Source organism: Cygnus olor, chromosome 3, assembly GCF_009769625.2.
Source record: "Cygnus olor isolate bCygOlo1 chromosome 3, bCygOlo1.pri.v2, whole genome shotgun sequence".
In the NCBI taxonomy this organism is placed as follows: Eukaryota; Metazoa; Chordata; class Aves; order Anseriformes; family Anatidae; genus Cygnus; species Cygnus olor.
The window spans coordinates 72,014,852-72,030,075 of NC_049171.1; the positions used below are offsets into that span (position 1 = coordinate 72,014,852).

At 39.4% G+C, this 15,224-nt stretch overlaps 1 protein-coding gene across 1 annotated transcript in view; it reads right to left on the reverse strand.

Annotated features, from left to right (window-relative positions):
- PLG (plasminogen) overlaps positions 1-7,374 on the reverse strand; it is a 29,661-nt gene extending 22,287 nt beyond the window's left edge. Inside the window, exons 1-3 of the mRNA XM_040552545.1 lie at positions 7,326-7,374; positions 4,435-4,570; positions 1,889-1,995 (exon numbers count right to left, since the gene is read on the reverse strand). Coding sequence (XP_040408479.1) covers positions 1,889-1,995; positions 4,435-4,570; positions 7,326-7,374 — 292 coding nt within the window. The remainder of the gene's footprint in view (positions 1-1,888; positions 1,996-4,434; positions 4,571-7,325) is intronic.
- Between the last annotated feature and the right edge of the window lie 7,850 nt (positions 7,375-15,224).

Below are 15,224 nucleotides of genomic sequence, written 5' to 3' on the forward strand. Positions count from 1 at the left end.
TATATACAAAAAGGGAAACTGGCTATGGGCTTCAGAGCTTTATCTCTAGTTATTGCAGATGGTAAAAATAAATTCTCTGCCAAAAAAAATAATTCCTATATTGATCTGACCATTTAAAACATCAAAGATTTTCAAGCCAGGCAGTGAGTTAATAAAGGTAACTGAATATTACATTTCCTTTTTTTTAATTATAGTAGTTCTACTAAATATAGTAGTTCTGGGAGTTCTCCCTGAGCAGTCAAAACTGAATTATGAGTTGACATTAAAGTCAGAGAAAAAATCAAACATCTCCTCAAAGATTATAAAAACATGAGAAAAAATACATAGAATCATGTAAAATACTAGCCTGAAGAGGACCCTCATAGGTTTTGGCCCAAACCCCCACTCAGCTTCTGAGCTGGATGAGGCTGCTGAGAGCTTTGTGCAGTCAATACCTGTAGGGGTGGAGGCTCCACAGCCTCTCTGGGCAATGTGGTCCAGCGCTTTCCCACCTTCCTGTGAAAACTTATATCCACCATATCTGAATAAAATTTCATTTGGCTGCTCAGTTGCAACCCAGATAAAGTTATTAAATTACTGTGTAAAATCTGACTTGAGCTAATCACATAACATTACCTTATTTTTCAAGGCTTTGCAAGCCAACAGAGGAGTAAGAATGCAGTTTTGTGGAGCAAATTGATATTTACAGTCTAGTTATTGTGAGTCTTGACTTTTGCTAAGAAACTGGCTTATTGAGACCACTGGATGATTTGCACCACCTGAGAGACCAATTCATTTCCTTTCTTTGTTGAAGGGGGCCATATACGTGTTACCTACCACAGTTTCCAATTTCTGAACATTCTCAAATGTATTAATATATTTTTTTAAAATTTACAAATTGACAAACGGTGAAATGCAATGATGACAAAGTCATTTAACAGAGGGCATCACTGATTCTATTAAAAGGTTAGCTGATTATCTCACGTCTGGTTGATCAGTAAGGCTATTTTTGGTGCATTATTAAGTCAGAGAATGATACAATGAAACTTACATTAAAAATGAAATACATTCCTTCTTCCCTCTATATAGCAAGAGATCAGTGCTTGATTACATAAGTCAAAAATAGTCCTAGAACCCAATCATTTGTCTGCCTGTGGCATAAGGTGATAGATTTTTTTAAAGAGATGATAAAAAAATCGGATAGTTGCCATTTCTTAAAGACAGACTTAGCATTTGCCAGATAGAATAGGAAATCATATGCACTGTAGTCAAAAAATTTTAAATTATGACAAAACTGACAAAAAAAAAAAACATATACAAAAGGAGAATCCAAAATACCACCACATCAATTAATTATATCATACACATGAATAATTCTGAGAATGCATGAAACTAAAATAAAATTAATTTGAGTACCCCTGAGGTAAACTGTGATTATTTTAGAGATGCGTATGAAATTATTTGGTAGTTTCTGCCAGTTTTCCACTGGACAAAGGTCTGTCTTAGAAATCATTGCCAGTACAAGTAGCTCTTCCTAGTACCCTCAGCAGAGACAGAGAAGATGATAGTGGCAGAGAAGATAGGTTAGTGGCAGATTTAAAAGGAGAGAAGGGACCCTTATGCACCTCCTTTACTTCTAGCACTATCTGTGTTCTCAGAGCCACCAGTGTTTTTTTGTGTCCTGTGGATCCCCAGAATTTAGGGAAGAGGGAAGTTGCCGGAGCACTAATCTGGGAAAAGAAGCTGACACTTGCTTTTCCAGCAATGTGCCAGAAATGTGGTATTAGATAAGGGCTGATCTACCCACTTTGTGTGACCCAGTGAGGATGTGGCCCTAGCTACAATAGCGTTATGTTAGTCTCACTCAAAAAGGATATCTCAGAGAAATAATATCAAAATGTAAACTTACGTCTTTTTTCATAAAGAACTGCATTTGTTCTTCTGAATATCACTGCTGTTTTGGTGTTCTCAGCCAATGTTAAACACTGTTGGTCTTTACTGGTGAATAAGAAGGCCCTGTTGAAATTAAGAGGAGAGAGCAAAGTAAGAAACAGTAATTGAATGTGTGCATTATTTTCCTGAACACCCTTTCTAGTATTCAGTTATCATTTTGGAAGCACGGCACTTCAGCAATATTTAAGATCCAGCCACTGTTTCACAAATCACTTAGTACCCCATTTGCAGTGGTGATTTGACTCCTGAGTCTCCATATCAAAGTTAGGTTGAAAGGGAGCTATATGAAGAAATCATGTCTAGGGTAAAACAAAACAAAACAAAAAATCCCACCAACAGTTATAATGTACCAGAAATGCCAGAGAATATGTCAAAGAGGATACATGCACAAAGGACCTTGACCTTGTTTCAAAAATATTAGTGTTCATTCAAGAAGCAGAATATTCTACAGTATTCAGCAGTTACCAAGGAACAGGTGAAACACAACAAACCAACACCAAACCAACACTTGTGATAAATGTTTTAAGTCATCATTACTGCAGCAATGTAAGCACTTTGGAAAACAAAGCTATTTGTTCAGTAAGTGTCAAGGTTGTTAAGTCTGCAAAACTAGAGGGGATGGTGTAACCTTTACAACTGTATCTAAGAAAAACTCCTGGGAGGCTAAGTAATTTCTATTGTTGACTTTTCTGAACCAATGAAGAGCAATAGAAACATGGCATTAAGCAGGCAGGTCTACACTAGGAAATTAAACAATGACAAAGCTGCTCTGTAGCCCTGAGATCAACTGGCAGGGTCCAGGTGTGCCTGTACTTCTCAGTTCGCACAGCCTCTTCCCAGAGGAGTGAGATCACATCTGAACTTCCTTCTGAGTCCATGAGTTCTCTGAGAAGTACTGGTTGTTCTAGGTCAAAACTGAACTCAGTTCTTCCCCCTGATCCAAGCCGAGCTCTCAGTAATGCTAAATTTACATTAGGGTTGTAGTTTACAAGCATGGTCCAACACTCAGCTAAGGCAGAAGTACAAGACTGAAGTATTGGCCTGCATTCGTCTGTCTGAAGCACTGAGATGACTGTGCTGGCCTGGTCTTAAAGTTCTGCTTAACATTTACCTTTCTTATCCCAGACTCTTCCCTGCCAGATAGCACCTGTTCTCTGCTGATCTTAAGAGATCTCAATTAATCAGGGAGGCAAGGACAAAACACCCTAAAGTCATTCTACTGTCAGGTGATGGACCTGAGATAGAGGCTAAGGACCTGAGGTAGAAGCTAAGGAATGATATTGAGCCCAAAAGGGAGCAATAATTCCTTACAAATTGTAAATATATAATCTTAACATAGACTCCCATTCTCTCTGCCTTCATTCCTACCTGCCTGAGCTAAGTACTACTGAAGATTTGCCTTCTCTGTGTGGTTTTCAGAGAGGGAAATCAGATCAAAGGGAGTAAGTGAAACTTTATGCTGTCAGCAAACCTCTGTCATCCTTTAGGGTTATTACATCTCTTTAAAATAAGCATAATTTTCCCTTTTGCTGTCAGGTCCTCACCTTTTTCAGATTTAAAACACAAAGTTATAAAACACATGAAGCAGTCAGCACCAGGGTATCCCTGAATGATAAAAACCTGAAAAAGAACCAAGTGCTGGAAAGAGCGCTGCAGACAGTCAATATTCTGAGTTCAAAAAGATATCCTGCAGAAGTGGTAGATCAAGGGCTCATGATGATTAGAAGAGAAAATCTCCCTGCCTCACATGGGAGGACAGCCTCCAACCGCAGTCACGGTTCTCTCTCCTCATTACTCCAGTTGCCTGCTTTACAGCTGAGATAAAATGAATGGGCTCCTGAGGCTTAGGTGTGGAAGACTCAGAAGCCTTAGGCTCAAAGCAAGAGGCTCTGCTAAGACAGGATCCTGGGCAAAAGCTGGTGGTATAGACTGGTTAACATCTTTCATCCTTCCTAATCCCCTGGGCCTTGTTAAATGCAAATACAGAGAGAGTGCTTGGCCAGAAAAATGACTTAGGTTTAGATGCCTGTCTCCTTCTCACAGTAAATAGAAGTTACCCAAGTCCAAATTCTAGTAAAATTCAGAATAATGGACGTGTCTTCAGGATAATATGTAAGGCAATGAACATGAGCAATGTGATTATTGCTGCCATAGATTCCCAAGCAATTATTTATGACTCTATTGTAAAAAAGGAATGTAAGAGTCCTAATGAAACCATGTCAAGCTGGTTTTCAGAGTGTGAAGCTATACATCAAGAGATAATAATATTTTCCAATAAAAATCTGACATAATTTTCTTAATTGTTCTCTGTTTGTCTTTATCCATGTCTCTCAGGCATTGACTTTCTATATGCCTTCTGGTTTTCCAACAAACCTCAGAAGAGCATACTCCTAGGATATTCCTTTCAAGTTCAGTCAATAAATAAAGTAGACTACTCCATCATCTGTGCATGTGCATGTTTCCACCATCTGAAACATGTATATAGGAACCAGCAGAAATTACCTGCAAGTGAATTTAGTTTCAGTTTCACACTGCTCCGCACATTCTTCTTTAGTATTTGTCTTATAAATTTGCTTCTTTGGGTTAAGCAGCCAAGCTCCCTCTGTTCTCACATAGCTGTCTAGTATGCTTCCTTGCACTAAAAGGAAAGAGAAAAAAAGAGGTAAGAATGTGAATGCAGAAATGATAATTTCAAACCTCCATGTTAAATTCTTTGTCACCTTGGTGAGCAACATCATCATTTAGTTACAGTGAGAAATCAGTTAATGATGACATTAACAGAGTAATTAATTAAAAAAGGTTTTTCTTGCCTGGTATGGTATAGGGTGGTGTCACTAAAAACCCAGTGGAAAACAAGACAGAGATGTGGCTTGAACAGTGCTTTGTGTCATTCTGAAAGTCATTGCAAGTAACACAAACCTAATGTATAAAGTGAAGAGAACAAAGGAAAATGACAGAAAGAAAGTAGTGTGTTTTCAGAGACATAAAGAATATATTGGTTGTCCATACTCTGGAGAAAGTGTAGAAGTGGGACTCAGGAAGGATATGAAAGTGTTGTCTATTGCTGATCTCTACCCATATAGGACCATTTCAGTTTTATCAGTCACACCATAGTTACCTTTGTTTAAATTCTCTTGCAAGAAATGAGCCATCATTTTGGGGTTATCACTGTAGTCATGTTCAGTTTATCATTTTTTTTTTTAATAAGTCTGTATTTGATCTTACCTAATTATTAAGGTAGCAGATGTTGCTGTCTATTGCAATGAAAGAACACAGGACAATAAACCAGTAAATAAATTAATCTTACAGCTTCTGAGCTACAGCTGCATGATCCATATATGTGACACTAAAAGGTAGTCTTGTGTGAACCAATGAACACCAAAAATGCTCAGATAAAATCTTCTTGTAAAGGAGTTTGCCATTTAGTGCTTCTGTTGTTGTTGTTGTTTGTTTGTTTGTTTGTTTTTCCTATTACAGCTATGCAATTTCTGAATGCTTAGCTATAGTTGACCAGACTATGACTTTCATGACTCACAGCTGCAGGGTCATGGAGTTGCAGGAGTCTTGTGATTTTTTTACAGTTTCTTTATTGGATGAGCATATGATTCTACTGACAAACATTTGGCTCTGGCAGTTATCCATTCTGCATGGTTTCAACTTCAAACAGGCATTTGGCCCATGGTCTTTGCAGCACACCCCAGTCCTGCTCTGTGCGCTGTTCCGTGTTCTGATTTACACAGTTGCAGAATAAAAGGCATACAGGCTATGAATCATACCCTGGCTTCCCCCTCATGAGTGACAGACATGCTAAAGGAGAGGAACTTATTTCTTCATCATCTTCTAACCCTTTTCCTTCTGAGCCATTGCCCAATGGCAGCAGGATGGAGAGAAGGCAGCCTCCTCCCACTCAGACCTATAGACTCTGATCAAGGGACTTTACAGGACTATTTAATTATGTCTTTGATACTGAGGAAATTTCTTTCAGGCAACTACTTCATCCTTCCCTAAGAAATGCTCTTCTGTAGTGTGAAACAGGCTGGCATGACTCCTGGTACAGTTAAATTCCTTCAACTGAGTGCCTGCAGTTGAGTATTGCTCTTTCTGATAAATTTGCATCTACAATGTAGAGCTGATAACATGGACATAAGAGCTAGACTATACTTCCTCTCACCCCACTGCAAATCCAGAGAGGTTACTAGATGTTTTTTTCTGTGTGTATGCTATGGGACAGAGTGGCCCTAAGGGGTGACAGTTTAACAGTGTGCATGAAAGAAAAGCATAGTTAAAAATAAAATGAAGATAAAGTGGAAAAGGATACAATAAAAATTCACATGACAGGCACAGGACTCACAGATTCCACTAGGTATTTCAAAACAAAAATGACATTTAGATGAAGTCAATTGTGAATGAAAACATTAAACTAGGTTAAAAAAATAAAATGTCACAGTGGTGCTGTAATGCTCTCCACAACGTCAAGAGATTCAAGTGAAGAATCGAAGAATTCCCTCTATGGTGTAGCCTCCTTGCAACCTTAATTCTGTTCTGTTTTGACACTTTGACATAACATTATCATAATAATTACAGCATTTGATTTTTTTAAAATATTGATTGGGTCATAACTTGTTAGGAAGGGCATAACACTTTAAGAAAACAATGAAACTACATGCAACTACAATAAAAACATGATACATTTTCTTGCTATCACTTTCCCAAAGTCTATGGATTTTTTCAGTGTAAGAAAGATGTATTACTGCCTTTTTCAGAAATGCAAATATTTATAGCTATTCGATGAAAGGCTTGCAAGCAGAAATAGAGTATTGTAGACAAAAGTAAAAATCCTATATTTTCCACCTCCTTATATAATCCTTACTTATTTGAGAAGTGTATTTGATTTGAATTAGGGTGTTTTTGAAAAACGCAGTTTAGAAACTAGAATTTAAAAATGATTGTTCTTAACATTAAACAGTATCTAGAATTTGTTATTCTGGGACTTGCCTCTAATATTTCTAGTTGCTAAAATCTATTCATACATTTTTCTAACTGTGACCCCTTTTATATTTTCCAATTACACATGAAAAACACATGTCCTTGTAGAAGGCTACTTGCCAAAGGTGCCACCATTTCTGGCCATTTGGCATGTTGGCAAATGCTTGCCATTTGTTCCCATGCACACACCAAGGTTGTTGCTCTTCTCGTGCCTCTAACAAACACAACAGAGCAACCACAGCTCTCACTTTGTTCAACGGCAATTCTTGCTGGTGAGCAAGCCCCAAACCCACCATCATCCAGGTAAGTGGTGACACGTGGATTTGAGGACCCGTCTCCACAACATGGAGCTTGCAAGCATTTGGCCCCCATCTCACCCACACAAGTGGAAGGCAAAGGACTCTTACCTGAGCTGAGCACAAAAAGAAAGAGCAAGGCAGCTTTGCTAATTCCCATTTTGGCCCAGCTGGAAGGTGCTGGAAGTTGTGTGTGTCAGTGCACAAAGTTTTATTGACTTGCGCTGGAGTGAGGCGGCATCAAACAAACAAGGCAGGCAGATTAAGTTAATCATTCTCCCATGCTGTGACCCCCTTTGCCGTGGAGTGCACGTTCAAACAACCTTGAATTGGATATATTACCAAATCAGGCTCCGACATTTGTATTATTGGATGCTGGGAAATGTGAAGGCACTTTCCTGTTTTGTGAGACATGTTTTTGTTCTCAAATTGTTTGGTCTCACTTTGCTAGAGAATAGTCAAGAACAATGTTGCTGGGAAGCATGGGGAATTGTTTGTCCAGGCAGAACTTGTTTTTTCCTTAACACTAGAGTCCCAGTGGTAATTTCAGCCATGCACACTTATACTGGTGCGTAAGGACCAACTTCAATTTAATCTCAGGGTAAGCACTCAGGGTAATCTCAGGGTACTATCAGATTGAGACAATTTTAACACTTGAAAGATGGTTTAATATAACTTTTATTCTTTTTTTCTTTTTAATCAAATAATTCAAATAAGATTTTTTATTTTTATTTTTGGTGGTGGTGTTTTTTTTATGAGTAAGACTTACAGGTCATTTTGGTTCAATGTCTAGCATGTCATAACTTTATGTTTAAGACCCATAGATAGCTATTTAGTGTTCTTCCTTTCCAGACATTTAACCTCATATTGTATGCATAAACTCATCCAGTGAGGGTGTCAGACTTTGCTCATTATTATACTGATTTCAACATCAGCTCTTCTCTGCATATCCAAGTGGCCTTTGCCTTGGAAAAGTTACAATGCAGAACTGTTTAATGGCTTCTCTTGCATGTTAGGTCACTGGTGGAGCTTCAAAACAATTTGTGGTATCAAATATGCTAGTGACTCACCTGAGGCAGGATGGGATGCTGGATGAGGAAAACAGGCTTGAATGTGCACCACTGGGTCAAGAAGTTCAGACTTTTGCAATTGAAGGCAAAAAGTTCATAGAATCATGTACTGTACCTAAAAAATAGTGAGTCTATCCATGACCTTTTTTGCACCTACTTTAAGTCTAAACCACATTGTAGTGAGAGTCTGGGATAAGGTTAGGGATGAAGGAGTAAATGTGTATGAGAGCAGAACTGTAGTGTGGGTACCAGATTAGCTGCTATTTTACAAATGGGTACCAGATTAGCTGCTATTTTACACATTCTATGAAAAATCAAGAGCTGGTCCTGCTTGTAGTTTTGCGTAGGGTGCTGTAATACCGTGTTATCTATTTTTCTATGTTTGATGTTATTTTAATGTGACTTGTGAAATACAGCAAAGCGTGGGCCATCTGTAGAATCTTGGGAGACCAGCAGGGAACCAAAGCAGATGGGCCCAAGAGAGGAGGTGATGGGAGCTGGACTTAGCTGAGGAAAACTCTTGAAGAGCGATAGAGAGGAATTAGATGCTTTGCAATTATGTGGGATTGGGGTTACCAGTTTTAGGAACAATTAATCATTGGGAAAGAAGGATGAAATGAAGGAGCAGATCACAAAGTAAGCTTCGGTGGCAAACAGGCTTTGGAGAGCTACTGAAGGCTCATTTAGTCTCACATGATATTCACAATCTTAACCCCATTTTCCATTCTCACTCCAGATCCTGGTTTCCTCTCACCCATTCCATACCTCTGGTGCCCCAGCCACCATCTTGGCCCAGCCCAGCCAGTGTGCGTTCACCTATCCTCATGTCTTGTTAGCTTGCCTATGACCTTCCTGAAATTGCACTGCCACACACAGAGGGGGCAGCTGGCACCTTTGGTGGACACAGTGCTGCCCCACAGCCTTGGTGCAGTCTGGTTTGGCCACTTGGAGCTGCTGCATGGGCCCAATGCCTTGGTGGGACATGGCTGCTCTGTGGCTGCACTTTTCTCCTTCCTCCTCAGAACAGCCATGCCCTCCTCAGTGCCTCTGCCATCTTCCCCACTCCTCTGCATTCTCCATGTCCAGAGGTATTCTCTGGGTTGCCACATTACGGTGCCCATCTGGTGGTTAAGGTGTAAGAATAGAGCTATATATTCGGCTTAGATACGGCTGTTTCTCCTATGCACACTGGAGTTGATCCCCTCCTTTCCGGCCCTCCCAGCAGGGCCTTGGGGCCATCCTCAGTCCCCATCTTCCTGCCAGGGACTGATTCAGTGTCAGTTGTTCAGCTGCCTCTGTGCGCAGGAAGAGTTTGGAGAGGTGGGAATAGGGAGTTGCAAGTGCCTGTGGGATGAGTGCTGTGCCTGACACACCATGTTATATCATCTGGGCCTGACTTGAGGCTGCAGGTGGAGGACAACCCCTCCAAGTATCCATCTTGGGTGGCCCTCAAGAGCAAGTGTTGCAGGCCTGGCTCTGGTCTGCCCTTTGCTGGTGGTGAGACTGATGGTCTCAGGAGCAAGCTGTTTATACTGTCCATGACTCAGTTTGCTTGAGTTACAAACAAACAAACAAACAACAACAACAACAATTTATTTGGGAGAAGGGGGAGGATTTGAAAATCTTTTAAGCTGAGTTTGTAAAACATTGATAAACATAATGTTTTAGGAATTTTAGTCAGAAAAGCTTTTCCTAAAAGTTTTCAAAACCAAAAGAACTACTCGGTGTAGCCAAAGATGTGTTGCCACATCACTCCATCCAGGAGTCCATATGTTTGGGAACACTTGCAGGCACCATGCAAGCAAGCACTCTTTTGTAAACCTTCTTCATGTTAAAGGCCCACATATTGTCCTACGAGTTTGTAGCAGTTTCCTTTTTTAGGCTTGGGAGTAGCTCTTGTCTCAATTTCATTGCATTAAACCTGGTTAAAATGTGTCTACTTCAGTGCAGCTGAGAAAAGAAAATCTGGATTCCCATTTCTTTCAAGGATGATAATCCAGATTTGGAGAAAGATAATCTCTCTCTGTGTTAATGGATCTGGTACTGGAAAACTGGATATGGGAGTATTGTCAGAAATCTATTTTGGTATAATAATGCTTATTCTGTAAGTTCTCAATGTGAAAATGTCAAAATGCAAGGTTTCATCAGCCAGGCTGATGATCCTCACTGCTGTCTTGTGACAAGGAAGTGACCTCTCATGGCATCATGTTTAAAATGAGCTGTTTAAAACTGTTAGTCTGTCTACTTCTGTCTTTCCTCCTTTCCTCTTTTCTGTCATAAATTCCATATATTGTCTTAATCTTTCCCCAGTTTTGATCCTGTAGTGTTTGTTCTCGTTTATTTGACCACTGTGAGACCTACCATAGGTGGAAGTTTATCAGATCTTATTTCAGAGTCAGGGTACTTTAGTTAGCACAGTGGTTAAAATATAAACAACAGTAGAAGACTTTTTAAATAGAAGTTGACCCTTGAAATTGGGTTTACTGTAAGCTCAGAAAAATCCCCTGCAAAAGAAATTGCAAACAGCATCAGAACACGGGTCACAGCTTATTAAATAAAATCATATAGGCATACTTATCTATGTTTCAGAATCAGAAAAAGACAAAAAACAGCCACTCAAATATCCATTACTTGCTAATAGGAGAAAGGACCAAAGGGAAGATTTGGTTGTTTGGAGGGAAAAATATGAAAAGGCAGCTCTAAGGAAGGACACAGCTTTAAGACTGGGATGAGTGTTTAGTTTTAAAGGAGCTCATACAAGAGCTCAAAAGGGTAATACTATGGTATAGATTCATGAAGAGTTTGGGAAATAAAGAAGATATGTTTACTTTCTTTTGAAAGAAAAGCAGAACAAGTGACAAAAATCACTTGCCCTGAGTCACAGAGCCAAAGCATACTTTGGGCAGCAAACTCAGAAGATACCAAGTAAGAGGGCAAAATCATTCTCCATTTCCGAGACAGAGCACTTTGGAAAATCCATAGCTAGGTTAAAGAGTGGCATACAGCAGAGAGACCCAGTGGGCAGCTTTGAGTCCTGCCCGAGTGTCCCAACATGTGATGCCCACCAGTAGCACTGCTTTGGTGATCTGCTGTAGCCTACTGCACATTTCTGTGAGTGGGAGCATGTCTGCCTGCAACCTTCTTTTTTTTTAATTTTTTTTTATTTGTTATTTTACAAGAATACTATGCTGCCTGCAAGTAGTAGTCACTCCATAAGGTAGGGGTGCACAACAGAAACAGAGAAGCATCATATAATAGGGCCTGAAATTCAACTCGCATGCCTATATTTATTTTTAATTCTGTTTTCTTCTTGGAAAAGTCTATGAAGAAGAGAGTAACTGTTTGCACTTGGGCTCCTCAAAGACTAGTGTCCGGAGGGTCATGGCAACACTGTTTGGGGCTTAGCTGGCAAGTATTTCCTGTCTCTGCTGCCCCAAATCACAGGACCCAGCTGTGACTGCTGTTCTGGAGCTTGTGTGGAGGTAGGGTTGTTGAACTCTTATCAGTCCTTCCTCTCGCACATAACAGCAATGCTTAAGCCTTTGACCACTCTGTTCAAAATGGTTGCTGTTTCTGGTATTCCTTGGATGAGGGGTAGGGCTGTTTGAAAGTGGAATGTGGAAGAGAAAATGAAGGGGAGGAAAAAGAAAAAAAAGCATAACCACTCTTCCAATTCCAGAAAGAAAAGCAGAAGAGAGAATATGTGGGGAAAAAATTGGTAATGTGGTGAAGAAAGAGATTTTGCATTTTCCCCAACAATTGCAAAATTCTATCCAAGACCCAAGCAAATGTCTGCTATTTGTAAAGTGCTGTTTTGGTATTTTTCTACTCACACAACAATATTGAGTTGCTACGTTACACAATTATCCCTGTAGCAGTGTATTTTTAACAATGATTTCAGCATCTGAGTACTAATGATGAAATAAGCTGTCTAGAAACGTCACTGAAACAGGATGAATGTTTGTAACTCCTTGCTTTTACGACAGTCTCAGAAATGAGGAATAAGTTACCTCCATTTTTCATGCAATATATAAATATACTGAAATTGTCAGTGTGGTTTCTACTTGTCACTTACATGTAGGTTTATTTCCATGCTTGTTCTTGACTCGTTAACTTCCGTAAAGGAAGGACGTTCTCACTGGTTTAATCTAATTGAAATTAAGTGCTAACAGGTTATTAAATGATGTTATATTTCACTCAAGGTTTGTGTTGAGTGGGATCAGTTCAACCCACTTGAGTCAAGGAGACTTTTACCAGTATTTCAGTGGAGTAAAAATATTGCCTGCAGAATTAACTTAACTATTTTGGCTAGAAAAATGAACATTTTATGTGTGTGTGTCTGTGCACGTATGCGTATGAGCATGTGTGTTTATGTATGTGTGAATGTTTAAGAAAGAAATTGATTTTTGTCTGGGGTATTTGCACTGACACTTCTACATTCCTAGTCCAAGGTTGTGTTCCATGTGGTTTTCACAGATTCACACAATTACTCAGATTGGTGGGGACCCTGGGTGCTCCCAAATCCAACCTACTTTTCAAAGGAAGGTCAACAATGGAATTAGATTAGATTTTATCCCAATAGCTAATTATTTAGCCCTTATTATTTAAGAAAATGAACAACGTCATTCATTAGAGTCCTGTACTCTGTGTACCTGTGGAGGTCTGAAGTTATTTACAGAAGTCTGGAGGTTTAGGTTGGAAATGAGGAGACATTTCTTCTCAGAAAGAGCAGTCAGGCATTGGGATGGGTTGCCCAGGGAGGTGGTGGCATCACTGTCCCTGGAGGTGTTCAAGGAAAGGTTGGACCTGGTGCTTAGGGACATGGTTTGGTGGGTGACATTGGTGGTAGGGTGATGGTTGGACCAGATGATCTTGGAGGTCTTATCCAACCTTAATGATTCTATGATTCTATGATCCACCAATTAATGCCTCAAATTAATATGGTGTTTGCTAAACCATCAATGCAGAGGTACCTTCCAGTGCTAACACTAGCAGTAACATCTGTGTTTTTAAGCATTTTATAAAAACATTTATGATGGCTCCAGCTTAATACTTGTTATATAAAACTCTTCTATCCTTTGAGCACTACAAAAAGAAGGCCAAAATATATATAAAAAAAAAAATCAAAAAAAGATTCCATAATATGTATTTGCAGGAGGCAGCACAGGAAATGTTTTTTATTTTTTTTATTTTTTCCCCCCCTGACTTTCATGTGTAAAATTCTCAGCTAAGCTCAAGGAACTTTGCTTTAGAAATCATAGAAAAATTGCTGATCAGCTTTATCATTTCCTCCTATTATATTTTAATGTAAATTAAATTTCTGAAATATATGCCATTAACATATGCCATATGTCCAAAAGACTGTAGCATATTGTATTCTATTTTTGCCAGAAAAAGGGCAAAATTATAAGATTCATCACAAACAATGAGGTGGAAGGAGGATGAAAGTGGGGTGAAAACTTTAGTAGGTGATACTGTGAGCAACTGGAGTTATCTTCATACTTTTTTTTTCAAAACTTGCTTTCAAAGTCTGCAACACCTTCCCTAGTTAGCAATTGTCCATTAGTCATAACATTTTGTATACAATACCTTCTTCAAGAAAATGTACTCCTAGCAGTCAGGAAGGTTTGAAGTGCTGCTGTTGTCTACAAGCTTAGGATACAGGAGAAAACAAGACCCAGTGGTACATTTACAGGTATGACATAGTAAACATACAGTGCAACAAAGCAGTCACAAGAAGCATGGATGAAATAAAAAAGGGTGGTACTTGTGTGCTACGGATGTACTGTGCCATCTGATGGTAGTGCTGGTGTTGTTATCAGTTCTAGGGTCCGTGTTCCTAACTTCTGTGACAATGTATTGATCCTGTCTTAGTACTAATGTGTTGCACTGTAAATATAAAGTCATTTTCTCATCTGGAGAAAATAGTGCAGGATTTCCAGACTGTATCCTCATAAAAGCTAAACAACAACAACAAAAAACAAACAAAAACCCAACCAATCAAACATACAAACAACAACAAAAAAGCAACCAGCACCTCAGAAAATTCGATGTATGCAGTTATCAAGAATAAAAGACATCCAGAAAGGACTCAGCTGCAGAATGAAGATAAAGCATATTCAGAGAATATTGTAAAGTGAAAGCTAGGAAAAGGTTTCAGCCCCTGAAAGCATAGTGCAGAGATAGGATGAATTGCTAATGAATCTCATGGATTTCTGGGAAAGAAACCCAGTTTCCAAATGTAATGAATAGTCACATGAAAACGTCATATTTATTAGGGTGTTTAGGGAGAGCTACACTAACCCAAGTCACCCCAAATCTAACTAATTAGCATTGGGAGGTACTCCGATATGAGCTTCCAGGCAGAATGGCCTTTCTTAAACCTTGAAATCAAGGATAGCCTTTGGTTTATGTGAAACAACAGTAACATTTTAGTAACAAATAGACAGTGTTGTTGGGTTCCAAGTGGGGTATGCACAGGTCTGTTGTGCTGCAGTGATCTGCAAATTACTGTCAGACTGTCCAAAGCCTCTGCAAGCAATGCTATTGCTTAGGGAGGCAGACTACCAGCAGGCAGAGCTCAGCATATGTCAGCAAAAGATATCAAATATTCAAAACTTCCAACAGGCAATACCTACAGGCACTGAGGAATGGCTTACAGGCACCAGGAGAAACAGGAACAATTTCTAGGTCTGGCTAGTTATTACAGAGAATCTGTGCCAATGTTTTTTGAAGGAATAGCACTACTGGCAGAACTTACAAAAACACCAGTACATGGGGAATAGACAGCAAGTGCCAGATGGCAGGAAGCCTTTCATGTTCTCAAGGAAGGACTGCACTCAACAGATTCTGAAAGCATCCAAGTTTACTGAGCATATTTTGAACATACACCTCAAGAAATGTCTTAGGCTATATTCTCCTCTGGCTATATTACCAGAGG